At 42.8% G+C, this 27,135-nt stretch overlaps 5 protein-coding genes across 8 annotated transcripts; 3 read left to right on the top strand and 2 right to left on the bottom strand.

Moving 5' to 3' along the window:
* The first annotated feature begins 272 nt into the window (after positions 1 to 272).
* On the top strand, positions 273 to 5,896 carry LOC112258974. The gene is made up of 12 exons (XM_042307216.1): positions 273 to 438; positions 850 to 1,051; positions 1,187 to 1,219; positions 1,434 to 1,552; positions 1,690 to 1,798; positions 1,918 to 1,956; positions 2,050 to 2,103; positions 2,275 to 2,508; positions 2,660 to 2,766; positions 2,847 to 3,012; positions 3,113 to 3,191; positions 5,138 to 5,896. The coding sequence occupies exons 1-12, from the start codon at positions 371 to 373 to the stop codon at positions 5,614 to 5,616; spliced, it is 1,689 nt and encodes a 562-aa protein (XP_042163150.1). The 5' UTR covers positions 273 to 370; the 3' UTR covers positions 5,617 to 5,896.
* A 1,622-nt stretch (positions 5,897 to 7,518) lies between these two features.
* Positions 7,519 to 11,173, top strand: LOC112258976 (elongin-B). Its single transcript, XM_024433654.2, has 4 exons — positions 7,519 to 7,667; positions 9,102 to 9,236; positions 9,536 to 9,644; positions 9,897 to 11,173. The coding sequence occupies exons 1-4, from the start codon at positions 7,665 to 7,667 to the stop codon at positions 10,007 to 10,009; spliced, it is 360 nt and encodes a 119-aa protein (XP_024289422.1). The 5' UTR covers positions 7,519 to 7,664; the 3' UTR covers positions 10,010 to 11,173.
* Positions 11,174 to 15,061: 3,888 nt separating this feature from the next.
* Positions 15,062 to 16,552, bottom strand: LOC112258977. Its single transcript, XM_024433655.2, has 2 exons — positions 16,307 to 16,552; positions 15,062 to 16,061 (listed from the first exon to the last, which is right to left on the bottom strand). The coding sequence occupies exons 1-2, from the start codon at positions 16,395 to 16,397 to the stop codon at positions 15,460 to 15,462; spliced, it is 693 nt and encodes a 230-aa protein (XP_024289423.1). The 5' UTR covers positions 16,398 to 16,552; the 3' UTR covers positions 15,062 to 15,459.
* Positions 16,553 to 16,814: 262 nt separating this feature from the next.
* On the top strand, positions 16,815 to 24,049 carry LOC112258978 (armadillo repeat-containing protein 5-like). Of its 4 annotated transcripts, none has more exons than XM_024433656.2 (8): positions 16,815 to 17,121; positions 17,332 to 17,837; positions 17,969 to 17,999; positions 18,087 to 18,197; positions 19,690 to 20,584; positions 20,691 to 21,562; positions 21,666 to 21,798; positions 21,892 to 24,049. In XM_024433656.2, exons 2-8 carry the CDS (start codon positions 17,430 to 17,432, stop codon positions 23,381 to 23,383), a joined length of 3,942 nt encoding a protein of 1,313 aa, XP_024289424.2. In that variant the 5' UTR covers positions 16,815 to 17,121; positions 17,332 to 17,429; the 3' UTR covers positions 23,384 to 24,049. The 4 variants fall into 4 exon arrangements, with proteins under 4 accessions (XP_024289424.2, XP_024289425.2, XP_024289427.2 ...); XM_024433657.2 differs by having other exon boundaries at positions 16,815 to 17,146; XM_024433659.2 differs by having other exon boundaries at positions 17,015 to 17,121; positions 17,372 to 17,837.
* A 341-nt stretch (positions 24,050 to 24,390) lies between these two features.
* Positions 24,391 to 26,617, bottom strand: LOC112258979 (cytochrome c oxidase subunit 6A, mitochondrial). Its single transcript, XM_024433661.2, has 4 exons — positions 26,496 to 26,617; positions 25,364 to 25,441; positions 24,812 to 24,954; positions 24,391 to 24,655 (listed from the first exon to the last, which is right to left on the bottom strand). Exons 2-4 carry the CDS (start codon positions 25,437 to 25,439, stop codon positions 24,566 to 24,568), a joined length of 309 nt encoding a protein of 102 aa, XP_024289429.1. The 5' UTR covers positions 25,440 to 25,441; positions 26,496 to 26,617; the 3' UTR covers positions 24,391 to 24,565.
* Positions 26,618 to 27,135: the final 518 nt, after the last annotated feature.

Below are 27,135 nucleotides of genomic sequence, written 5' to 3'. Positions count from 1 at the left end.
CTCGATAATGTTACGCAAAAGGTTTTTTTGGCCTAAATGTGGCAACTCCCCTTGCTGCAGAAAAAAACATGTTGGGCTAGTTGTGTGCGGTTTATGAATACCTGGCAACCGTGAAAAGTGGCGTTTATATAGACGTAGATGGACGTAGATGGTGCATTTTATGTTTGCCCAATTTGTGAAGAACATTTGCAATTCACACTCCGACCTGTGAAAGGCAGCAATACGCAACAAAGCGTGTAGTCTGCCAGAAAACTACAGGAAGAAGAACAAGAGCAACCCGTGTAAAAAACATTAACATCCGGCGGCGTCATCACCTCTGAGAACGTTTAGCCTCGTATTTTATATTTGTTCATTTCACACAGCGACAAAAATGCCAACACTGTGTTCAGCATACAACTGCAAAAATCGCGGTCCCAAAGCTGATGTAGGATTTTTTAGGTACGTTTTACCGTCTTGCTCGAGAGAGACACGTTAACTCTATTAGCCGTGGTACATCAGCTATATACCACATACCCCAGAGGTGCCTTATTGATATTATAAACTGGTTACCAACGTAATTAGAACAGTAACAATTATTTGGTCATAACTGTGACGCCTACTATGGGGTATGGTAGCTAGCTATGGTATTGTTAGCTAAAGTAAAAGTTATAGCTAGCTAGTACAAATAACGTAAGTGTGCAGGAGGAAACATATGACAAAAAAACTTAATTAGCTGGATTATATGTTATGTTCTCTTATAAACCATACTGTTCTCTTATAAATCTACATAAATCATTTATGGATTTACTATTCATCATTTGATACTTTTGTGATACCAATTTGCTGGTGTATTAATGTTTCTGGTAACAGTTTCCCCAAAAATGACCCTGAAAGACGCAAGCGATGGATTATTAATATGAAGTGGAAAGACTGGAATCCGCAACACCACCACCGTGTGTGCTCCATTCACTTTGAAGACAAGTACATTTGCCGGATGGACAAACGTCAACGTCTCACGCCAGACGCAGTCCCGACCATTTTTGACTTCCCAGAGAACTTTCAAAAGAAGAAGGTACGCAGAAACCAAAAATGTATCTAACGAGATACATCCCAAAGTCAGAACTAACTACACAAATAATACAGTTTATGATAACTAGATGTACAATATTGTAAAGTGTGATTTAAATTAAATGTGTTCCTTCTACAGGCATCCATCCACCCACAGAGTAGAAGAGCCAGGGTAAGGCACTGGAAGAGGCTAACTCCTTGGCTGTATTTTGCATCACACATTGCACATTAGTGTCCATCTTGGTATTGCATTTGATGTAACTCAGCTATGTTTTCACTTGGTAAGTGAAGCATTGATATGTAAATGATTAGCCTACACGCGGTACGTTTAAAGTACAATCGTCCACGCAGTAATGTTGGTCATTATCTTTGTTTTTGGCATGCAGAGTGATGGGTTGCCAGAGAAGTATACTGCTGCCCATGCTGTTACAGTGGCTGAACCAGTCACAACACCAAGCCCCACCATCACATCAGAGACAAGCAAGCCGGCTAAAGACAATGCTAAGTAAATAACCTTGTGAATTTAAGTGAAAGTTACATTTGCTCTTTTTGGAATGCACAAGTCACTGTAGAGCAGTATGGTTTCTACCTGTTTTCTAGTTCTTGCTTTTTCAATTGTCAACTTCTATTTTGACGGATCAGAGCTCCAGAAAAAGTTACCTCTTCAAGTTGGTATATCCATGTAGATGAAGAAATCCAAATGGCTGAATCCCTCCCAGGTTTCTTCCACAGTGATTACTGTCTACCACATGTGAGTGGCTCTAGGTGGTCTGATTGGACTGCTGCTTTGCCAGATATATAGGGATTATTTACTGGGTTTTTGCATTATGTAGACGTTTAATAACATTTCCCTCATATTATTCTTTGCAGAGTATTCGCTGGGGATTCAAAGATGATGTTGCCCCGAAGGTAAGTTGTTTGCTCACTGGAATAACCTGTAGCTTATGCTATATACCAATAGCTTATGCTAAGAATTTGATAAACAATGCACTTTATTTTCAGGTGGCATGTGAGAACATGGAGTTCCAACTTCCACCTCTCAAGCACATAATAGAGGTAATGAAGGATGTGTAAACATTCAGTCTCTAATACAGGGTTAGGGATAGAGCCTCCAAGTTGATCATTGATTCATTGGCCTGTCTTTTTCTAATATGTCTCACTCTGGATCGAAAACCAATAAGAGTGTCATTAAAACAGTACTATACATTGTCTCCCATTCTTACCCAGATCACAGAGGCATGGGAGTGGCTGGGTATGGACATTAGAGGGCCACTGCCCCTAACACCGAACGGACACCAGTACGTTCTGACCTTGACAGACTTCTACTCCAAATGGGTGGAGGCCTTCCCCCTGAAAGGTTGTAGCTCTACTGAGGTAGCGCAGCATGTCGCTGAAGTCATCTCTCACTTTGGATTCCCTTTTGGAATCCTTGTTCGACTAAAGAGGAAGTTTACCAGTAAGGTGAGGCAAAATATATTTTGTCACATACTTACTGTTACACATACCTTACAACAATCTTGAGGTTGGTTCATATATGCACTAGCGGTCAATAGGTCCAGAGTGGTTCATTAGATAATCGTATGAGGTGTTTTTACATTTATTCATTGTTTAGATCAACCTTGCCTTAAACAGTCATCTGAAGCTGAGGGGGTTCTCTCTCTTATACCGTCATCGGCAAGTTGGATCACTGGATCTGGCCACACAGACCCTGATCAGCAGGTTTGTGTTTTAGACTCATTCCTTTGGTTGGTTTTTAATTTCATACTCAACTTTGACCATGGTGGCCTTCACCCCAACAGGATGGTGTCTGATCTTGTGAAGGACCATCCAGACAACTGGGATGTCTGCCTCCCTGCAAAGGTGTTCAGCCTGTGTTTCAAGGAGCACCCCAAGACCAAGCAGAGACCTTTCTCTCTGCTGTGCTGCAAAGGACCTCAGCCGGTCACCACCCCTAGGGATCTGTCTGTAAGTTTACTCTGTAGTTATAGCTTAACTTTTATCATAATGGATTGCAATTTCAATTGAATGGGTGTGTTTCTGCCTGTCCTTTTTATATTTCCTACAGTTCAGTCCTGCAGAGCTCAGAGAGAGTTCCTTTGCAATCCAGTCAAATCAAGAGGGTGGTCATGACACTGATCCGCAAGGTGAGCGCAATCCCTGTACAATACGACATATCTCACACTGTGGTGATGGTTAAAGGGATACTTCAGGGTTTTGGGAACTTCCCCTGCTTCAGATGAACTTCTGGATATAATTTGTATGTCTCTGTGTCCAGTATGAAGGAAGTTAGAGGCGGTTTTGTGAGCCAATGCTAACTAAGTAAAAAAGGAAATTGTAATGAGATTAAAAACCATAACGATGCTGTTTATAAGGAGTACAAGTAACGAATCAATGTGCAGGGGTACAGGGTAGTTGAGGTAATACAATATGTATTATACAGGTAAACACTCTTGGTAAATAGTATGGTCTACAGCTTATCGTGAGGCATAACTCAGGCGAGCAGAACCTCGAGACTTACTTAATATTAGAGATTGCGCACCAGCTGTTCACTTAAATCAAATCAAATTTTATTTGTCACATACACATGGTTAGCAGATGTTAATGCAGGTGTAGCGAAATGCTTGTGCTTCTAGTTCCGACAATGCAGTAATAACCAACAAGTAATCTAACTAACAATTCCAAAACTACTGTCTTATACACAGTGTAAGGGGATAAAGAATATGTACATAAGGATATATGAATGAGTGATGGTACAGAGGAGCATAGGCAATATACAGTAGATGGTATCGAGTACAGTATATACATATGAGATGAGTATGTAAACAAAGTGGCATAGTTAAAGTGGCTAGTGATACATGTATTACATAAGGATGCAGTCGATGATATAGAGTACAGTATATACGTATGCATATGAGATGAATAATGTAGGGTAAGTAACATTATATAAGGTAGCATTGTTTAAAGTGGCTAGTGATATATTTACATTCCCCATCAATTCCCATTATTAAAGTGGCTGGAGTTGAGTCAGTGTCAGTGTCAGTGTGTTGGCAGCAGCCACTCAATGTTAGTTGTGGCTGTTTAACAGTCTGATGGCCTTGAGATAGAAGCTGTTTTTCAGTCTCTCGGTCCCAGCTTTGATGCACCTGTACTGACCTCGCCTTCTGGATGATAGCGGGGTGAACAGGCAGTGGCTCGGGTGGTTGATGTCCTTGATGATCTTTATGGCCTTCCTGTAACATCGGGTGGTGTAGGTGTCCTGGAGGGCAGGTAGTTTGCCCCCGGTGATGCGTTGTGCCGACCTCACTACCCTCTTGAGAGCCTTACGGTTGTGGGCGGAGCAGTTGCCGTACCAGGCGGTGATACAGCCCGCCAGGATGCTCTCGATTGTGCATCTGTAGAAGTTTGTGACTGCTTTTGGTGACAAGCCGAATTTCTTCAGCCTCATGAGGTTGAAGAGGCGCTGCTGCGCCTTCTTCACGATGCTGTCTGTGTGAGTGGACCAATTCAGTTTGTCTGTGATGTGTATGCCGAGGAACTTAAAACTTGCTACCCTCTCCACTACTGTTCCATCGTTGTGGATAGGGGGGTGTTCCCTCTGCTGTTTCCTGAAGTCCACAATCATCTCCTTAGTTTTGTTGACGTTGAGTGTGAGGTTATTTTCCTGACACCACACTCCGAGGGCCCTCACCTCCTCCCTGTAGGCCGTCTCGTCGTTGTTGGTAATCAAGCCTACCACTGTTGTGTCGTCCGCAAAATTGATGATTGAGTTGGAGGCGTGCGTGGCCACGCAGTCGTGGGTGAACAGGGAGTACAGGAGAGGGCTCAGAACGCACCCTTGTGGGGCCCCAGTGTTGAGGATCAGCGGGGTGGAGATGTTGTTGCCTACCCTCACCACCTGGGGGCGGCCCGTCAGGAAGTCCAGTACCCAGTTGCACACTTTCCTAAAGAGGTTTGAGAATAACTTTGTCAACATATCTATTGTTCAAGTGAGTATTTAGTGTGTTAACTGTTCTAAATTGTAATTGTCTTATGTTATGTTACTAGCATAATTGTAATTTGTTGATCATATTGTGTTTATCTGTTATTACAGACATCGTTGGCATTGAATCTGGAAAGGAAACAGCTGGAAAGAGCACTGTTACGAGAGTCTCCTTTTTAAGAAGCAACACCGAGAGTAACAACAACACTGACGGTAACACATATGGTAACCCGGACAGTCGCACGGAGGGTAACCCCGACGGTAGCACGGAGGGTAACCCCGACGGTAGCACGGAGGGTAACCCCGACGGTAGCACGGAGGGTAACCCCGACGGTAGCACGGAGGGTAACGCCGACGGTAGCACGGAGGGTAACGCCGACGGTAGCACGGAGGGTAACGCCGACGGTAGCACGGAGGGTAACGCCGACGGTAGCACGGAGGGTAACGCCGACGGTAGCACGGAGGGTAACGCCGACGGTAGCACGGAGGGTAACGCCGACGGTAGCACGGAGGGTAACGCCGACGGTAGCACGGAGGGTAACACCAACAGTGAGCGATCCTCTGAAGAACATCATGCCATGGAAAACTGAATAATTGATTGGATGAGCGCTCTATCGGGGGTGTAGTTTTTATTTTTATCATTTTGATTAGAAACACTTGTCTTATGGTTGTTTGGCTGGTGTACTGGGTCATGATTGTTACACAGGAGGATGATAGGAGTTTATGAACCAACTGGATCAATTCAAAATCAGTCAAAACATAATGCATAGCATCATAGATGATGGAATAGTGATAAGCTTATCCTAAAAGCAATGTCTTTATTTTTCACTGTAAACTTTTTTTTTCTTCCAGTAAATGAATCCAAACATGTGTTATTGTAGTACATTATTGTAGTATAGACATTTTCACCTTACATTATTGTAGCATATACTGTAGATATTTTCACCTTACCTGATCTTGGAAAAATCCACTTGAATGCTCCTCCAACTGGTAATTAGTAGTAGGAAATTTATCCATCATCCCTGAGCTCTGACTTCTCCCACATGCTGTCCTCTGACGTCACATACTAAGGAAATTACTTCCATAACAGCATTTTCGGCAGTTAAATGCAACATTATTTATAAAAAGCAATCTTGTTATTGTTTTTGAACACTTATTTGTTTACAATCATGATAGCTGTACTTTGTTTATGGTTGACGTAGTTTGTTGGCCATTAGTCAATCGGCGAGTTCAAAGCTTGTGAATGTATCTAACTGGGATTTACGACTTCACAACTGGTAAATATTACCTTCCCCAATTGGTTATGAACGCAGGATTATTGAAGGAATGTTTTTTTATGCCTTGAATAAGAGACTGAACAATCCAAAAAAAAGCATTTGTTTATACAAAGATACTTACATTATGAAGCATGCATTTATTATGGGTCCCTTCATTGTAGAGCATGCCGGTGTTGGAGCTTAACAAAATGTACAATTATGAAATATTCTCAAAACAAAGCTTGAGTTTTTACTTCACTGCACGGACAGTTGGGGTGTATTCAGTCCGCCGATTCTGTTGCAAAACGTTTTTTAAACGAAACAGAATTTACCTCCATTTTCCAATAGAATTTACCCGAATATGACCAATGAACTCTTGTTTTGGTACTTAAATGGTAAACATCTCGCCAACTTGTAGTTCTAAAACCCGGTAATGAGTTACCTCTAGTTGGGGAAATAATAGGGGTTTGGAATAACTGCCTAAAATAAGGTCTGAGGAGGTCTTATATATTTTGTAATATGAGATATCAGTCAGTTAACATGACCTTTATGAATTCATAAATGCACAGAAAGTGACGTAAACTGATGAAGATGATCTCAGAACAAAACCTTAGATTTCCTAAACCTGTGTTAACCACATACTTTATTATCGGCGTGTATTCAAAACCGCCATTAATTTCCCAATAGGCTTTGGCTAACGAACCATGGCGGAGTTCGCAAAGATGGTTACCCCTTCTGCCTGTGGAGTGAGTTAATGCCTACAAAAATACGCCATTACTAGTTCTCTGAATACCCTGCGCTGTGGTATGGGTATGATCAGAGATATTAGAGAAAGGAGATAGGAATCCTATTGTGCAATGAATGAGGCACGTATAACGGCCCACCCAGCAGACTGTTGACCAATCGCGTAGACGTTGTCTTGTTTCGTCACGTTGTTGCTAAAATAATCGTCATGAAATCCCTTCCCACAGTCGGTATGAGTAGAGAAACGTGCATTTTTTTATCCAAAGAACGCGATGTCACGATTCCAAAGGTATACATTACAGATAGCAAGTGAATTATCGCACATATCGGAAAATATTTGTAATGTTGTACTTCTTGTTGACAAAATGCAAGCTAATGTTGAGTTTTTAGTTAGCGGCCAATTGACTCCCATTCACTCATTGAAGGAGAGCTCTCCTTGTCCAAGAATCGCCCAGAAGGCACCGCGCTGTCCATTGACGTAGCATGGGCAACGTACACAATGGTCGTTAATACGATTTCAATAGCGTTTCCTAGCTCATAAAAAGTATCTCTGGTGTTATACACCACTGTTGGATGAGAGCGTTTTGTGATTCTCGCAGTGCAGCGTGGGATAGCGGAGGCGCAACCGACCGAGAGAAATGGTGAGTGAGGAAGAGATAAATAATCTATTTTAAAACCGTGACTTGACATTCTTATGGCATTTTGCTACTATGGTGAAGTAAATGTTGACATGTAGAAACCGTTAATTCCCTCCATTAAGACATATGGTGGGAAACGCTTGATATGGACTCCTTTTGTTTCGCAGCATATTAAGCTAACGGTAACTAGCAAGTCAACAGTAGCTGTTTAACTGCAATCAGCATTTTGTTTTAGTCTAACTAGACGAGCTAATTATAGCTAAACGTTCACTGCCTGACTTGTTAAAAAGAAAGGAAACTTGCTAACTTATCCTAGATCTGTCTCATTTAGCTAGTTATCTAGCCTTGGTGACACTCGAACATACTTTCCATGTCCACAGAAACTAGGTTACGTTAGCTAGCTAGGTAACGTTAGCTACTGCCCAGATGGCTTGCTATTCGTTTGGTGTCAAGCGTATATTACCACACGTCAGTGAAGCATTGAGTGAATGGGCTAGCTAGCTAACGTTGTCTGGCATCTACTACTGTTAGCTAACTGAGCAAGTAATGCAATATTACCTAGCTATTTTTTTTGCTGACTAGTTAGCTACACAAACATTCCATTAGCTATTTAATTAGTTAGCAAGCTAACGTTATACATTTGCCAGCTTGGTAATTAGTCATTTGGACATTTTGTATCCAGCATCGTTATGTAGCTAGCTAACAGTTAACGTTAGCTAGCTACTAGCTTTGGAAGACAATGTTAACCAGCCAATGTTAATCAACTAGCTATTAACTGGTGGCAAGTTTAGGTAAAATGTGCTCATAGTCAACCGTCATTTTGTCTGTCAAGAAATGTATCATTTTCCTCAAGTTAAGCCTAGTCTTTTCAAACATGGGTGGAACTGGGATTTACAGTTGGTGGTGCGGTCTATACCAATTTACTTTGCATGATCCCCAACCTTAAATGATGAAACCCTGTTCTCCCAAATATTGAAGCCCATAATTTAACTACTTTACCCACTATCCTCCAACCCTACATGTTGTCGACATTATTGGGTCCGGCCCAGGCTTGAGGCCTTTAATTAGAAAGATGGCTCTCTAGCACTTCTAATGATGAACGAGCACATGTGGGGCTGTCACCCAGCTGAAGCCTATGTGGCAGATTTGGCTGCTGTTTGCTTAGTTTTCCCCTCTACTGAGATGGTTTAACATCAAACAGTTACATTGGTTCAAGAAAGGCTTCCACATATACAAATCATAGGCCATTGACTACTAGACAATTAATGAAATGTCAAAGGCAGCAGCACGTTTCACAGTCCTATTCCAGTGTTTCTTATTGTTCACTGGTCTGTTAGTTAGCTAGCAAACAGAGCAACGGCATAGTGGTCCCTGATACTAAAAGTTTGGGAACTTATTTTTATTATGTCTTAACTCCCTAACTTGCTGTTGTCTTAGGATGTGTTTCTGATGATCCGGCGTCACAAGACTACCATCTTCACTGATGCCAAAGAGTCCACTACGGTCTACGAGCTGAAGCGCATAGTGGAGGGTATCCTAAAGAGGGCACCGGAGGAACAGAGGCTGTACAAGGTATATGCAGTGCATACCCCTTGTGGAGGACAATTACAAAGTGGGGGAGTAAGATATGGCCAGGCCAATGAGTCATTTATTCTATTTGTATATATAAAGAGATTTGTGATGTAGGAACTCCTCAAGTCTAAGAGGAAGTTGATTTGATTAAATCCAAACAATACCCCAAAGTCTATTCTTCTCTTTCTCTCTCCTGACCTCATTTGTGGTGTGTGTGTGTGTGTGTATATTGATTAAATGGTTAAATTGATGGTGGTGTTACATATCTACCCTTTGCTCTGACATCTCTCTTGTATCAGGATGACATGTTGCTGGAGGATAGTAAGACTCTTGGAGACTGTGGCTTCACAAATCAGACAGCCAGACCTCAGGCCCCAGGGACTGTTGGATTAGCTTTCCGTCTCGGTGGTGAGTGTTAATTTTTATGTTACGTAGTATCTGCCCCGTGTTTCAAAACATTCACTGTTTTATTCTGATGTTGAGCTGCAAGATGTCTGTCAGAATGGCTGTGAAATAGTTTGTTTGATAGTTTAACAGAAACAAATTACAACTTCCTTGCACCCCTAAGTTTATCCCTCTAATAATGCCTCTTGCTTCCTCTGTTTCCCTTTGATACTCTTCACTCTCTCCTTATCAAACAAATCTCTCCCTCTCTTTCAGATGATGCATTTGAGCAGCTGAGGGTTGAGCCCTTCTCCAGCCCCCCAGAGCTTCCTGATGTCATGAAACCTCAGGACTCTGGCAGCACAGCCAATGAGCAGGCTGTGCAGTGAAGGAAGCAGGGAGGGGGGGGGAAATCTGGGAAGTGGTGCTTTGGATTAGGTAGGCTGGCTTTACAGACTGCTTTAGGGTAACATGCGAGTGTACCGGTGAGATCTTTAACTTTGCAGGAAGAACATGAATTCCCTCTCACACAGAGGGGAGAATTTTCATGTTATTCCTGAACTAGGCTCACGCATGTTTAGATTCACTCACAAGATCCCTCAACAAACATTTCTAATTTGTCAGGCCACTGTCAGTAAGGGGGTTGGGAAAAAATGAAAAGTACCTCATTTAATTCATACTAGGCTTTTGGGGAGGGTGTAGCCTGTGTTTTGGCTTGGTGGGGATTTGAGAAGGGAGTGGCTATTACATTTTTAGAATGCCCTCTTGCTGATTGCTTTTTTCTTTATTCAATATTAATATTACAATTTAGCGTTTTTTAATTACTCCTTGGGGTGGTAGTATGTGGAGCAACAAAGGTTTTGTGAGTTAACATACGCATGAATGGATCTGAAATAAACACATGTTGATGCCATGACATAAAATGTATAGCAGAACACATGTACTTGCACACACGGATGGACACACACACAGAATGGTGTGAAGATTTACAATTGTCAGTTTTTATTTCAGTGTAAAGGTATTAAGCTTTCCCACAATCTGGTTTTTGTTTGCTTGTTTCTTTACCTTTGAACCTTTGCACTGGAGTTCCTGTGTAATTTTCCCCCCTTGATTCTCTATACAAAACTGTACCAATTTGACCCCCCCCTTCCCCTTTTTTGGGCTGAAGTGTAAATGGAAACCTTCAGGGGAAAGAGACAGGAATCACTAATCTTTTGTGATAAACAAGCATGAAGGTACAAATTACTGGTGTTGAATTGAAATAGGTGTAAACTGTCTCAATTAGATTCAACAACCTGACTAAAGTGGTTGTCATGCCCTTTTTTTTAAAGATATGATGGAAATGGTTCACCAACAAGCTCTTTTAAAACAGGACTTTATGAAACAAGCAACACCTGTAATTGTCTTGAGTTGACATAAAAAACAAACATTTTCTTTGTCACCTCCTGTGTGGTATATTGCTAATGGACTCTGTGAAAGATTTTGTGCCATTCACTTTACTTGGTATTTGTCATTCATATGGTGAAATAAAATCAGTTCAGTGAAATTTGAAATTGCCAAGATTGTATGGTAGTATTATACTACAGCCAGAAAGCGGTGAGCTCTTGCTAAATCTATTAAACTAGCTACAACAGGAGAATGTGTTTGTAGCAGGCTGGATGAGAGCCAGTCAAAAGTAGCTAGCTAATTTATTTAGATAAAGGGTCAGGTATCTATTCATTTACACAATTGAGGATGAAGTGGATTAGCGAGTTAGCTATAACACAATAATAGCCTATTTATTAGTTACCTTAATATTTGTTAAATTACCTTGGTAAAATGTTTAATGGCTGGCTGGCTAGCCTGTAATTTAGTGTGTTGGCTGAACAAGCATGTCCTTTTTGCATCAACTATATTTAAATGAATTAACTCAACATCAGTAAATACGGTATTTAGCATATTTTCGGTGGTCCTCGATCGTTTCGTTGGTCCACTCACGTTCGTGATAAACAAAGGTACACATTACTGTCTCAGAGTCAACAATCTGTTGTGGTTATCATTCTCTTATTAAGATATGTAGAAATAGTTCGCCAACATGCTCTTTTAAAAACGGGACAACCGCAAAGTCCTTTTGTTGACATACAAACAGTGCATTTGTCAGCCCCTGTGTGGTATATTGTTATTGCTTTCGTTAATGCACACTATTCTGTGAAATGCTTTTGTGCCATTCACTCTGTCATTCATGTGGTGAAATAAAATCCGTTCAGCGGTAAAATTAGGAAATGTTCAGGATTTTATGATAGTGTATTATACCACCGCCAAAAGAGGGTGATGTACTTTTTTACTGTATTACGCTAGCTACAGCAGAATATATTTCCCAGAGCCTGTAGGGATGGGCATTGGCAGTTGAATCCGAATAAATAAGTTAATTGAGTTTAGTTTTATTTTAATTATTTGGGCTGATACAGCCAAAACAGTAGGTGGCAGCATGCACCTATAGCATTTTTCTTCGTACCCACTGGTGTCAAGTACTTAAGTAAAAAATACTTGAAAGTGCTACTTAAGTAGTTTTTTGGGGGATATCTGTACTTTACTATTTATATTTTTGGCAACTTTTACTTTGCTACATTCCTAAATCAAAATAATGTACTTTTTACTACATACATTTTCCCTGACACCCAAAAGTACTCTACATTTTGATGGGAAAATGGTCCAATTCTACACACTTATTATCAAGGGAACATCCTTGGTCATTCCTACTGCCTCTGATCTGGCGGACTCACTAAACACAAATGATTCGTTTGTAAATTGTGTGTTGGGAGTGTGCCCCTGGCTATCTGCCAATAAAAATGGTGCCATCTGGTTTTCTTAATATAAGGAAGTTTTACTTTTAGTAATTTTCTATTAAGATATCTTTACTTTAATTGATACTTTTACTTATGATACTTAAGTACATTTGATCAATTCCATTTACTTTTGATACTTAAGTATATTAACTAAATACTTTTGTATTTTACTGGGTGACTTTCACTTTGTCATTTTCTATTAAGATATCTTTACTTTTACTTAAGTATGACAATTGAGTACTTTTCCACCACCGCAATAGTTCGTACTGCAATAATATCAAAGACGACACCGTACAGTAGATGGCGGCAATACACCAATAGGTGTAGTCTGCCATAAAACTTTAAAGAAGAAGATTATATTTTTGTTTTTAGCAGGATGAATGAGAGCTAGCTAGCTAGACAGAACAAATATTCAGCTATCTAATTTATTTGCATCTCAGGTGTCAGGTATCTAATTTAAGCAATCTACACAATTACTGAGGTGGACATAGTGGATTAGAAAGCTAGTTCGATATAACGCAATAATAGCCACTTTACTAATTTAGCTAGTTTAGTTACCAGTATCTGTGATAATAAATGACCCTGTATTATACATTTTAGATCGCTAGCTAGCCTGTAATTTAGTGTGTTGGCAGACCAAGTTCTGAACAATCATGGCATTATCCATAAACTATTTCAAGGAGCGAATCAGCAAAACAAATAAAATATTAAATACGGTATTCAGGATAACGTTACCGTTTCGGTGGTCCTCTATCAAACATTTTCCACTGCGCTCAGCACCACGCACATGCATGGATAATAATTATGTTGAGTCGGCTGGTCAAAATGATGCAGCGTGAATGGGAGCCTCTTTCTCAAGACGAACTGGAGCAACGATTGGACCGAACAGTGGAAGAAATTCTGGAAGCTGACCTCCTAGCAAAGGTTCAGGACCAGCCTGGACCAATCTACCTACAACTGTCTCAGCTGGTGGAAGAACCTCAACAGCAAAACCAAATTCGGTCAACAACAGAACTTACAACACTTTCTCATGTAGAAGAGGAGTCTGAATCTCAACAGTTAACTGATGCTGAGGAAAACGCTGCAGTTCAGGTAGCCTTCAGTAGGCCTACTTTTCTTCATTGTTGTGTCTTGATCTATTTTTCCTTCCCCACACTAATGCAGATTTGAGATGACACCATTTGCTGTGCACAGATCTGATTTATGTTTCTTTTCATCTCTCAGTACATTACAGATCTCCTCCAGAATTCAAACTCAAGATACAATCAGAGCCGTATGGCAGGACGTGCCCGCTTATCCCTGTCCCACACTGTTCTCCTGTCCCTCACCCTCCTCTCCAAGTGCCTCAGCTATCGCTCTGTGTCTACCAGTTTCCACCCGGAAAAAGGAAACATTCATAGGATCTTCTTTTCCTTTTGTGAGCGTGTGAACACACTTGAGGACAAACAAATTAGATGGCCGACTGGTATGTTGACTGCTGTTCAATGTGGATCAATTCAAAGTGTTATACAAACGTTTTCAGCAGGGACCCCATTTTATCCGCCAGTATTTCTGGGGACCCCATTTTCCCCCCAATCATTTCTTGCCACCCCAAATCAGATGACAACCTTAAAATCAGTCCATTTAGATTTTTACATCAACAAATAACCTTAAATTAATTGCATTAATTTCAAAATGAGAAGGCATCAAAACATTTACTCAAATATTTTCCAATTATCTTTCACAAAAACGTTTGTATATTGTCCTATACAATTTTTTGGGGGGGCGACCTCACTACAGCCCCCCTCCCCCCCGTAGAATATCACTGAATTACAATATCCTGAAATGTTCACCTTCAAACAATTTACACACTATTTACTCCATCACCCATGTTTGTTTCTGGTCCTTCTCTCCTCCAGGCATTGAGGCTGTTGAAAACCTCCCCCCCCCCTCTCCAGCCTGCTGGGGAAAGCCAAGGGCTTGGAAGAGAAGGGCGTCCTCAGGGTCCTGGGAGTCTTGGGGCACACCCGCATCCCCATCCATCTGCCCATTGGCAAACAGGATGTGGAGAGCATGATGCCAGAGGTAAAGAGGATGAAGGAGGCCCATCCCGACTCCTGGCTGAACCTGGAGCTGGTGTGTAACCATACAGGCAGGTTGATACACTGCAGAATCAGCAAGGGATCAGACCTGGATAGAGCCAGTGCTCTGAGGGACAAACTCAAACAGCTCCCTGAGATGATGCCCCCAGGGACCTGCCTAGTGCCTCGAGTTGGATATCCAGCCTCTGCCCAGATATTGACCCCGTACGTAGTGGGTCGTAGCCTCAGGGGAAATCTTTACAACAGGTCCCTGGAAGCCCATTTTTACCTCCTGGACCAGGCTGTGGCTGACCTGAAAGCCAGATTTGAAAGGCTCAGGTATTTGGACATGGGGAACTATGAAAAAGCCAAAGCAGTTGTCCTTACTGCTTGCATACTCCACAATGTATTTCTGGACATGGGGAAGGTGGTCAACGGACAGGTTGAGAGGGAGGCAGGGACACAGGAGGGAGAGGGGGAGTGTGATGAGGGTGTGAGGAGAAGGGAAGCCATCGCAGATTTGCTGTACAAAGAGTTGGATTCTGAAAGTACATAGTGATTTATAATTTTTGTGTTTGTATTGAGATAAAATATACAATATAAATTCTGTTAAAAAGGAAGAGTATCACAGCAATATCTTGTATTTTATACATATATAGGATTATTTGTATCCTATGGCAGATCTATGTACAATATTCCGTGTAGCCTTCTTCTCATTCACAGGTATTACAGGGAATTCCTGCAGTGAACTCCTTTGTCAAATGGTGTTATTACAGCATAATAAAAACATATACAATGACAAATCATGACAACACAAAGTAGCTGAATGGTTGAACGCTTAAGAAACATTTGCATGATGCAGTCTTTCATTCTATGCACAAGCTTCTATATATTACACAAAATCCAAAAGTTTTTAGTTCAGTGAGAACTCCTTTCCTCGGGTGTGCTGTACTGCTACTCTGGCAGCTGGAAACTGTTGTTTTGACTGTGAGACAAACTGGAGATTGCACGGGCTAGATTATTGATGGCCTCTATCTTCCTCTCCTCCAGGGCCTTCTGCTGGGCCCACATGTTCATCTTCCTCTCCTGCAGCTCCATGTACAGCTGCAGAACATCCTGGGGGGGCCTGGAAGCAAAGGGGGCAGCTGTCAGGGAGGGTGTAGGAAGGATGGGGGTAAACCGCTTGCTGGCAATAGCCTTGCCCAGCTTGGTCCCATTGAGTTTGGACCTGCGCTGTGCCTCGATCTCCTCTCGACTCTTCCCCAGGACCACATGCATGGCCTTGAAGAACTCCCAGTGGACACTCTGGGCCCCCAGTCTCTTGGACCTCTCAGCGTTTTTCCTGTATGTGGCCAACATGTTACGCCACTTCAGATCACACTCATAGGCCTTGACTGTGACATCTGTGCTCCCAGCTGCTCTTAGCTTGGCAGTCACTCTCTCAGCCACTGTCTCCCACAGTTTCTTTTTCTTGCACACTGGCTGGTCAAAATCCTGGTCCATTTCGAGGCGGGTTTGGACAAGTTGCCATGTGGCTTGTAAAGTCCATCCAAACTCTGGAGAAGGGAAGTTGATAAATGTGTATATATAAAAACAATATGATACAAATACATTTGTTAAATGTTGTTTATTAATTTGTCATGTGTTTTCCTCGTAGCCCGTGTGTTTACATAAACGTGCCCTATTGAGAAACTTTGAGAGCCAATTCAATTTTTTCTGATAAATATCAGTGATAAACCACAAACTCATCGAGCTCCTCGCAAATAACGATGAATGCAATCTGCTGACAAGTTGCACTGACCTGCTTTCGATTTATCTGGATCCAAACTGGACGCCGTTGGAGTTTCATCTCCTTCAATACTCTCCGTTACAACCGTCTCAATAACATCCATTGTGTTACTCAGTGACAATGAAATTTGTTTGAAGTAGGATATGACAAGCAATTCAAACCAATAATTTAACAACTCTGCTATGGCATGCGATTATTTTCCCCCCCGCATTAACTAAAACGATGAATATAACAACAACCCCATACTTGTTTCCAGCACCTCCCAGTGAGCGGAGCAATTGCATCGTAGAGCAATATGGAAAATGTAGTTTTTACAGTTCTAACGAAACAATATGTATTTTGCTTACTTAACAACCATCACCAGTTGCTATAGATATGGCTTGAAACGAGGAGTCATTTATACATGTTTTGGGAAATGTTATTTTTCATTGAGAAATATGACTTAATTCTGATAGTTGTAAAACAGCTGAGACTACAAGGCCCATGATTACATAGAACGACCCACCCCTTTACACATCCCTCCCCCCTTTTCGTGGCACCTCCTGTTTATCGTCCAGCTAAAAGATGGCGTTAGCGGCTAGCTAAAAACGATTATTCTTCTTTGATTTAATTAATTATGTCGGTGGGAATAATTAGTCATTGCAAATACTTTATTACTCTTGAGATGAGACTTAAAAACATAGATTATAGCACTTGTGTTCGCACAATAACGCACCGTGATTGTTTGTTGGGCCTTCTCGCATACAGAGGCCTGTTTTTTTAGGGAGTGGACGAGAGGTTGACAAACTTCAACTCCCAGCAACATTGCTGAGAAGTGGGGTCAAAGGGTAATTTCTTCCATTTGTCATGCCGGTATTTGTAGTATTTTTGTTCTTTTCCATAAAATTTTCACTAACTTTGGAAATGGATTAAGATGAAAATACACTAGAGGAGATCATTTGTTAACCATGTTTAATACTGTATAACTTTATGATGTAGCCTAAGAAAATTGAAAAGTAAAATGCACAAAAATAATGATCCACATTTCTGCCCCTCAGTCCCCCTGTCATCATCCATGTCATCACTTTCTGTCTGAAGTGACTTGTTAGTGAGGATAAGCAGAAGAGCAGGTGGGTTGGAGACAATTAGTGGTATCATGGCGTCAAAGCCAGTGCCAGGGATCCAGAAACATGGGACATGGGCAGGCAACCCCAGAGAAGTGTCCTCAGCCTCCCCAGAGACCTCTCTGACCTGGTGCCTGTCACAGCTCTCTAAACCTGAGAGAGCAGCAGCCGAGGACCACAAGCTAGGCACTGCAGGGCCTGACACCAGTGGACACAGACAGCTGGCCAAGAGGGTCAAAGCTGGGCAGTGGCGAGCACTGGTGGCCATCCGCACACAGCACATTAAAGGAGGAAGCAGTGGGATAACTCGATTCCGAGGCCAGGGTGGACTGCGCACTCTCCTGGACCTGCTAAAGCACCCGGAGTGTTCCAGGAAGACTCTGGACCTGGCTCTCAGCATCCTGGCTAACTGCTGCACTGAGAGACAGACACGAGTTGAGGTGAGACAGAAGGGTGTAGGACAAATAAGGGCTGCTACACATTTACATTGATTGAATATGAATGTTTAGTATGAGAAGTTGGATAGTTGTGACTTACATTATGATATTTAATGTTTTTCTCCCCTCTAAAGGTTAGGAAGCTTGATGGAATATCTATTGTGGGCAAGTGACTATCACAATAAGTTTAAATCATTCATTTCACATGATGGTGAGAATTTCAGAAATGTAAGTTTGCTCTTCCTTTCTTAGTGGGTATTTTGAAGAAGAATGTAGCCATGGAGACGATCCAGAACAGAGCAGCCCGGGCCTTGGGGAACTTGGCCATGGACCCAGAGAGTTCCACACTTATCCACTCTGCTGGTAAGTTTAAAAAAAAAATGTTGTAATGATTTTGGCTGCCTGTGTCTGTTTGTTTGTACATCACTTTCTGATGGTATTTTTGTTTTGTAGTACAGTACCAGTCAAAAGTTCTGAAACGGTTTCTCTTTATTTGTACTATTATCTACATTGTAGAATAAGAGGGAAGACATCAAAACTATGAAATAACACATATGGAATCACGGAGTAACCATAAGTGTTAAACAAATCAAAATATATTTTGTATTTTTTATTCTTCAAAGTAGCTGCCTTAATGACAGTTTTGCACACTCTTTGCATTCTCTCAACCAGCTTCACCTGTCCTGTTGATAAACAAATGATAGTCCCACTAAGCACAAACCAGATGGGATGGTGTATTGCTGCAGAATGCTGTGGTAGCTATGCTGGTTAAGTGTGCCTTGAATTCTAAATAAATCTCTGACCGTGTCACCAGCAAAGCACCCCCACACCATCCTCCTCCATGCTTCACAGTGGGAACCACACATGCGGATATCATCTGTTCACCTACTTTTTGTCTCACAAAGACATGGCGGTTAGAACCAAAAATCTCACATTTGGACTCATCAGGCAAAAGGACAGATTTCCACCGGCCTAATGTCCATTGCTCGTGTTTCTTTGCCCAAGTCTCATCTTAGTGGTGTCCTTTAGTAGTGGTTTCTTTGCAGCAATTCAACCATGAAGGCCTGATTTCATGTAGTCTCCTCTGAACAGTTGAAGTTGATGTGTCTTACTTGTACTCTGAAGCATTTATTTGGGCTGCGATTTCTAAGGATGGTGATTCTTAATGAACTTATTCTCTGCAGCAGAGGTAACTCTGGATCTTCCTTTCCTGTGGTGGTCCTCATGAGAGCCAGTTTCATCATAGCTCTTGATGGTTTTTGCGACAGCACTTGAGGAAACGTTTAAAGTTCTTGAAATTATCCGGATTGACTGACCCTCATGTCTTAAAATTCTATTAAAGACTGTCATTTCTCTTTGCTTACTTGAGCTGTTCTTGCCATAATATGGACTTGTTTTTTTTTAACCAAATAGGGGTATCTTCTGCATACACCACTACTTTGTCACAACACAACTGATTGGCTCAAACACATTAAGAAGGAAAAAGAAATTCCACAAATAAACTTTAACAACTCACATCTGTTAATTGAAATGCCTTCCAGGTGACTACCTCATGAAGCTGGTTGAGAGAATGCCTTGACAGCTTTGTACACACTTGACAAAGGGTGGCTGTTTTGAAGAATCTCAAATATAAAATATATTTTGATTTGTTTAACACTTTTATGGTTACTACATGATTCCATATGTGTTCTTTCATAGTTTTGATGTCTTTACTATTATTCTACAATGTCTTTATAGTAAAAATAAAGAAAAACCCTTGAATGAGTAGGTGTGTCCAAACTTTTGACTGGTACTGTATAAGTTGAACATTAGATTTTGTCCCTGAAAAATAATTGCTTTTCTGTTTTCGACACAGGTGGTGTTCCACTCCTGCTCCTCTGCGTCTCTCTTGCCTCTGCCCCATCCCCTCTCTCTGATGACCCACTGGAAGCCCCTTCCTCTAAACTAGAGTGTGCTCAGTCGGCTGCCCGTGCCCTCCTCTACCTTGCAGACACCCCCTCAAACCGCCTTTTACTGCTCACCCAGGGTACTCTGACTGCTCTCGCCCCGCTCATTGCTCCAGAGTACCCTCTGGGGCTGAGGAGAGCAGCACTCCGGACCCTCCATGAGCTCACCAGGAGCTGTGGTGTAGAGTGTGCTAGAGAGGTGTCCCGATCTGGGGTTCTAGCTCAGCTAGGTGTCATGGCTTCAGGAGAGGCCGCTAAACCTTTTGAGGAGCTTGCGTTGAAAACCCTGGCCAACATGTGCACTCAAGGCTGCTTACGTCCTCTGGTGGGTTCCCTGGGGGTAATCCAGAAGTTTACGGAGGAGGTCAAGAAGGACGGCCTGAAGTCTGGAGTGTTCCTCAAGGCTCTCTGCTTATGCTGCAAAGAGGCAGTGAACCGGGCCAAAGTGAAGGAGAGCGGCGGTCTGGAGGTGTTAATTGGCTTCCTTGGTGTCAATCGGAGCCACCCCCTCGACCGGTTGGTCATTCTGGCCTGTGTTGACTTTGTCTATGATGAAGCTGCCTTGGAACAGTTACAAGAATTGGGAATAGTCCCCCTGCTAGTTGCTCGGTTAGTGGAGCTGGCTAAAGGTGAGGAGCCATCTGCTGGGAAGATGGATGTGAGCCTCACCTCTACCATGTTTGCTTCAGAGCTGCTGTCTACGTCATGTTTCGACTCATTTGACTTCCCTCCCCCAGAAGGGAACAGGAAAGAGGAGATGGGGAAGGAGCATGTCCTTGGGTCATCCAGCTTTCTTAGCCTGAGGTGAGTGAACAGACTCACCTTTGCCCCCCTCTGAGTTTGTGCACCTGTGATTTATTTGAGTTTTGTAAAAATGGTTATCTGACCTGTCCTATTGCTGCTCCTCCAGGTCCTGGTTGGTGTCTGAAGGGTTGATCTCCTCTGAGGGGGATCTTCTTGACTCTCCTGGAGGCACGGAGGGAGATTGGGGGAGTCTTCATATCCCTTCTTCTTCTCCCCAAACCTCTTCAACTGACTGTCATTCCCCTTTAAAATGCTTATCTCCTACCCGCTCACTACCTTCCTCCACTCCCTTATCCGCACCCAAATCTCTGAGTCAATCCACCCCCTCTACCTCAATGAGTTCTCCAGCTCAGGTCCACATGTCATCTCCCTCAAAAACCGCTGATCTGCCTCCCTGTGTCCCTCTGCCTTCCTCTACCTCCACCCCCCAAGCCCAGCCCGGCTCCTCTACCTCCACCCCCCAAGCCCAGCCTGGCTCCTCTACCTCTGATCTCCCTTCCTCAACTATCCCACCCCTCACTTCCGTCTCCCCATCCAAGTTCTCCTCCCCTCCACGGAAAAGGCCACGTGTCCCCTCAACTACCCGCTCCAGTGTGGTGCCCCTCGACACCCCTCCCACAGTGTCCCGACCCCAGGCCTATCACCACCCCTACCACCCTGAGCCTTGGGCCCCAGAGTCTCCCATCCTGCTGCTGCTCTCACGCTTCTCTCACGCCACGGACCCCAGCGCTGCTCTGGTCAACTCAGGCATCATCTCTGGCCTACTGTTCTACCTCAGCCAGCATCAGGACCCCAGCGGCAGGTGCTTCCGCATGCTGTGCCGGCTGAGCTGCAACCCTAACTGTCTGCAGGCGCTGGTCAGGACTGGCTCAGTGGCTCTGATCCGCCATCACCTGGTCCAGAGAGGGAGTGACCCTGAGAGTTGGGGAGCTGGAGAGAGGCAGACTGATAGGGTCAAGGCTAAAGTGAAACAGCTTGGTAAGTTTACTTGATGTACTTGGTCATAAAGTTTGGTTTTTAGTTTTATGTAATAGTACTGCTGTAAATTTTGGGGTATAATTTCTTGTGCATTTGTGTTTAGGTCTTGCTCTGCTTAGTAATCTACGTGTTCAGTGTGAGTCTGGATTTGGTTCTGGAGTCCTGAGCCATGTGATTCTGTCAGGCTCAGAGTCAGACAAGCTGAACTGTGCTCTGTCTCTACCACTAGTAAATGGGTAAGCCAGATTGTCTTGTGTGAAATGGCACTGGTGGAATGTTATGAAATGTATACCAATTGTAATCTGACATCAATTTGTGTTCCCTAACAGTAACAAGGTTCTCTTGAAGAAACTTCTTCTGGACAACGGTGGTCTACTCTTGGCTCTGGAGCCCCTTGGATGTAATGAGGACGAGGAAGAGGAAGACCATCACACCAGTGAATGCCGACGACTCCTCTCAGATTGTCTCAACTCACCGCAACATGTCTCCGCCCCCCAGCTCCACTCTCTATATTTCTCCCTGCTGATTGGATGCCTCTCTAGTCTAATGGGTTGCCCCAAAACAGTACTGGCTAAAAGAAGGTGCAGGGTACTCAGTCCTATCAAACCCCTGTCAGTTTCACAAACCGGTAAAGCTTCACCCCCTCCCCTAAAAAAGCCTCGTCTGGTCAATATCTGTCCTTACAATGACTCAACCTTTGACCTCCTCTTCCTGCTGGACGATGGGAGCCAGGTGTCAGCCAATAGGGAAGCAGTGGCTGGGGCCGAGGGAACAGAGGTGGTGGGGTCAGAGTACTTCAGGGCCCTGTTGAGGGGGAGCTTTGGAGAGGCTCAAGGGAGAACTGGGGAGGCCATCCCCATCAGGGATGTGAGCCAAGGCATGCTGCTACCTGTACTGCACTATCTGCATGGCTGTCGCCTGAACAAGGACGGAGAGACTGCAGAGGAACAGGGGGATGAGACTGAGAGGGAAGGCAGAGGAGAGTGTCAGATTTTGGGATCCTTGGCCTCTGAGGGGCTGGGTGTCTGGAGAGACGGGGCAGAAGAACCCTCACCAGAGGCACAGAGCTTCCAGAAGACCCCCCTAGCTGAGACGATGATGGGGGCCTGTAGGTTTTTGGTGACAGAGTTGCAGAGGGAGGTGGAGGATCTGTGTGTGTCTTTGCTGTCCTGCTCTGCCAAGAATGCTGGTCGAATTGCAGATGTTGGCAAAAAGCCTCCATCTAACATGGACCAATATGGATCAGAGGGAGAGTCTGCTGACGAGAGCCTGGCAAACCGCACATCTGGACTAGAGTTGAGTGGTTCTGAGGCCCAGACAGACTCCTTGGCCCCCACAGTGACAGCAGGCCAGGCTGAGTCACTACATGGCTCTGAACTCCAACCCTGTCAGCAGACAGAGGGTAGACGGCACTCTGCCCCTGGACCAGGCCAGAAGGGCATTAGTGCACCAAAGACAACCTCAGGACTGGAGACTTGTGTCAATCCGCTGAAATCAAGTTCTGCCTCAAAGTGCTGCAAAAGACGTTCTAAACTGCGGAGTGTTTCAAACACACAGAAGGTTGCGGATTCTGTACAGGACTCTAAAGTTGGTCCTGGTAGATGGACCCTCCTACCGCAGGTGTATTGGTTTTCCCAACGGTACAGCTATCCTGGACTGGGCAGGGCCTGCCTGTCCCTACTGCTGGGCTCTCAGGGCTTCTCCCAGCCCCGCCCTTCTTCCCTGGCTGCAGACTGCCTGTGCAGACTGGCCAGAGAGGCAGACTGTACAGAGACTCTGAAACGTGACCTAGTGAGTCTGGCCACCATGGCCCTGAGCTGAGAGGGGGAGGGCTAGGGGGAAAGAGGGGTGTTGGGTGGGGATGGAGGAGATGAGAAACAGAGGATCAAATAGATTATTAGGGATGGTATGAGATCATGTGATTGTCTCTCCAATGACACTAAAGTTTACGTTTGTCATTGTGAGAAGTCTTCACAACATGATTAGCCTTCCTTCCTTGTGAATATCTGTCTTTGTCTCACAACAAATAACCTTTTATATTCCAATATTGGTGTTTACAAAGTAATTGAAGTTTGAATGATTTTCTTCAGAATAGTACATTTATATTTAAAGGAGTCATGCTGCCATTTAACGGGATGGGTTCTCAGACAGTGAATCATGAGGAAAATAATTATCTCATGGTGCACTGTAAATTAAGTTGTATTATAATGAAAACATTAGCATAATGTAATATGCTAAATACTTTTGTTGCATGTAATGTTAACTTTTTTTATATTTTCAGTTTGATTTTGAAATATACACAGCTGTCCTGTAATTGTCCTGTATTGACTTGGATCACTCTAATAATCAGGTGGGACTGGGTGCCATGTTGTATATGCTGTATATAAAGTGAACTTTAGGAGTAGCTGCAAGGTGACGATAACAGAGATCAGCTTTCACTCGCCTCATGTGAATCCACGCTCCTCAATAAATCTGTTTAGACGTCTTTCTCTTTTGTCCTGTCTGAAAAGGCATACTGTATCTAAAGGACAAGACAGATCAACACGAATGTTGGCTATGCGCAGTAGATCACCTGCTCGGTGCTCAGACGAACAGTGATGATTCAACATGGAGAATTGTCGGGAAATGAACAGAAAATGACAGCCAATGTTCTGTGGTAAGAGCAAGGCCACACCCACTACGCACAGCCAACGTCTGTGTTGGTCTGTCTTGTCCTCAATGTATGTTTGGCGTTTAGAACTGGAATATATGTATGTTTACATACTAGTTCCATTCATCTTACACATAATATCAGACAGTTGGAGGTAAAGAAATGAGAAGCCACTGTGTGTGTGATACAGTAAAAGTAGTATATTTTTTTATTTCTATCTGACTGGGAGCACCACAGTCAGTATTGTTGCTAATTGGCCCCTTGGTCAGTAGCATAATGCCAGGTTCATTAGAGCTATTCAGCACGTAGTAATCAGGGAAGGTGGATGATCAGCATAGAGTTAGGAGGTTTCCTTAGTGGCGGGGGCCCTCATAACCCTCAGGAAGAGCATTTTCATGAGGGTTGTGGAAGAGAGAGTGGTTGCCATCACCCCAGGGCCATTTCTGAAAGAGAAAGTTGTTTTCATCATTCAGGATAGATTGGATAAAACTAGACCTATGTTCAGAAAGACATCCCACTACTACTACCAATCCTAACATGTAGATGATGAACTGTGAGTGAAGTTAGTCTGTTGGTTATCAGAGTGCCTCCTGTATCACCTTGGTGCGGATACGAAGGTGTGAGTAGGCCACAAACTCAGGGGGTTCATGGGAGTGCTGCTGCATCTTCATGTAGGCGTTGGCGATGCAGACGGCCACACCAGGTAGGGCCAACACAAACGACAGGATCTTCCAGGTCCTAGCTGTGGAGGTCAAACCATTTCCGCTAGATCAGACTCAACGGTTCTGTGTGACACTGAGTTATCAAGGCTTGGGTACATCACAACACCAACATAACTAAGTAACAGAGCAGCTCCAAAACACTGATTATCCAGTTCAGATTTCAGTTACTCAGCCTTGGTTCCTTGTCTCAGGCTCTGACATGCAGGACAGAAGCGCCTCAATTACAATATGATACATTTGTAAGTCACCTGACAGGCCTAAATACAGCAGAGCACAAACATTTAATGAATGTAAGAGGAAGACTGCCAACTTTCCACAAACCTCTGTTAATGTTAAACCCAGAAGCCCAACTGAACACAAAAGGTGCAGGCAGTAGAGCAGAGAGAGAATATAACACAATATGAGAAAAGTTAAGTACATTACACACACCTGATCCTCCCTCATGGCCTGCGTGTGATGCAGCAGATAATACCCTGCGGGCCGCCATTGATGCAGGAGACGCCATTCCTGTGGAGTACAGACCGACAACTCTTAAACCAATGGACAGAGGATAGAACTGGGAATTAGTTTCTATGTTTGTGTAGACAGAGAGGCATTAGGCTATGTTCAGATGAGTAGATTTATTCCTTTTAGAAAAGTGCTATTATATTTAAAGGTAATTTATTACACCCTATAGACAAGATGAAATCATCCAGGTCTAGGCCCACACGTTATCCATGTTAAAGGTTTGTATTGTGGCTCCTCTACCCCAGCAACAGTAAGTAGGTCAAGCTGAAGCTCTCAATAAACCTTCATAGATAAGATACCCCATTAAAATGGCTCACAATACATGTTAACTGACAGTAAATGTCTAACCTAGTCATTTTCAAATGAAGTCAAATACATTTGATAAATATTGGGTTTTAAATACCTAAATGAAAAGTAAAGTTTTTAAAAAGCCAGAAGCCATGCCATAGGCCTGTTGATATTACTGGTTATCTGAAATGATAAATATTGGGTTTTAAATACCTAAATTAAAAGTAAAGTTTTTAAAAAGACAGAAGCCATGCCATAGGCCTGTTGATATTACTGGTGATCTGAAATGATAAATATTGGGTTTTAAATACCTAAATTAAAAGTAAAGTTTTTAAAAAGACAGAAGCCATGCCATAGGCCTGTTGATATTACTGGTTATCTGAAATGATAAATATTGGGTTTTAAATACCTAAATTAAAAGTAAAGTTTTTAAAAAGACAGAAGCCATGCCATAGGCCTGTTGATATTACTGGTTATCTGAAATGATAAATATTGGGTTTTAAATACCTAAATTAAAAGTAAAGTTTTTAAAAAGGCAGAAGCCATGCCATAGGCCTGTTGATATTACTGGTTATCTGAAATGATAAATATTGGGTTTTAAATACCTAAATGAAAAGTAAAGTTTTTAAACAGACAGAAGCCATGCCATAGGCCTGTTGATATTACTGGTGATCTGAAATGGGAAACACTTGGGAAGCAAAAATTAAACAAATACCATCAAATCTGTAAAAACTTTCTGTTCTTTATCCCAAAAAGTTTAACTCACCTTTAATTTTGTTGGTCAGTCTTTTGTCCCTTTCTCTTTCTGCAACTTTGTGTCTATTTGTCCTTCAGCCTGTCCTGGACTGAACAGAACTGTGAGACTCCTCCCCGTTGCAACCTGTCCGTCTGCCAAGAAATATCAAGTTTATATTTGGTCAAGTGCAAAAGGCAGGCCGGAAGATCTGGGATAGAGAGGAAGAAGGAATGGGATGGGTGTTTGACATTGTCTGTTGTGTTTGTTTTTGATTGGTGTTTTTAAATCACTGATGAAGGATTTTGTTTTTAATTTGCTGTTTTATACTCTTGTGAATTCAATGGTTTTTACTAGATTACTTGTACTTTTTAATGTTGTCTGTCTGTAATTTTTTTGTAATGACTTGGTGCTGCCTATCTTGGCCAGGGCGCTCTTGAAAAAGAGATTTTAATCTCAATGAGCCCTTCCTGGTTAAATAAATAAATAAAATTAGTCTCTTTGTTAACTACACATGAGATGTGTGTGTGCTGAAAAATTCATTAAAATCTGCGGTAGACCTATCAAACCAGCGCAGTGTACAGGAGTAGTAGGATCACCCTGTTTGAGGAGAACTTTCCTGCAATGCTGGAAAAAAACTTCTGAATTTTGTAATTTGCACTTTGAAATTTCA

Source organism: Oncorhynchus tshawytscha, linkage group LG27 (assembly GCF_018296145.1).
Source record: "Oncorhynchus tshawytscha isolate Ot180627B linkage group LG27, Otsh_v2.0, whole genome shotgun sequence".
Taxonomy (NCBI): Eukaryota; Metazoa; Chordata; class Actinopteri; order Salmoniformes; family Salmonidae; genus Oncorhynchus; species Oncorhynchus tshawytscha.
This window is presented reverse-complemented; position numbering and strand designations above follow the sequence as displayed.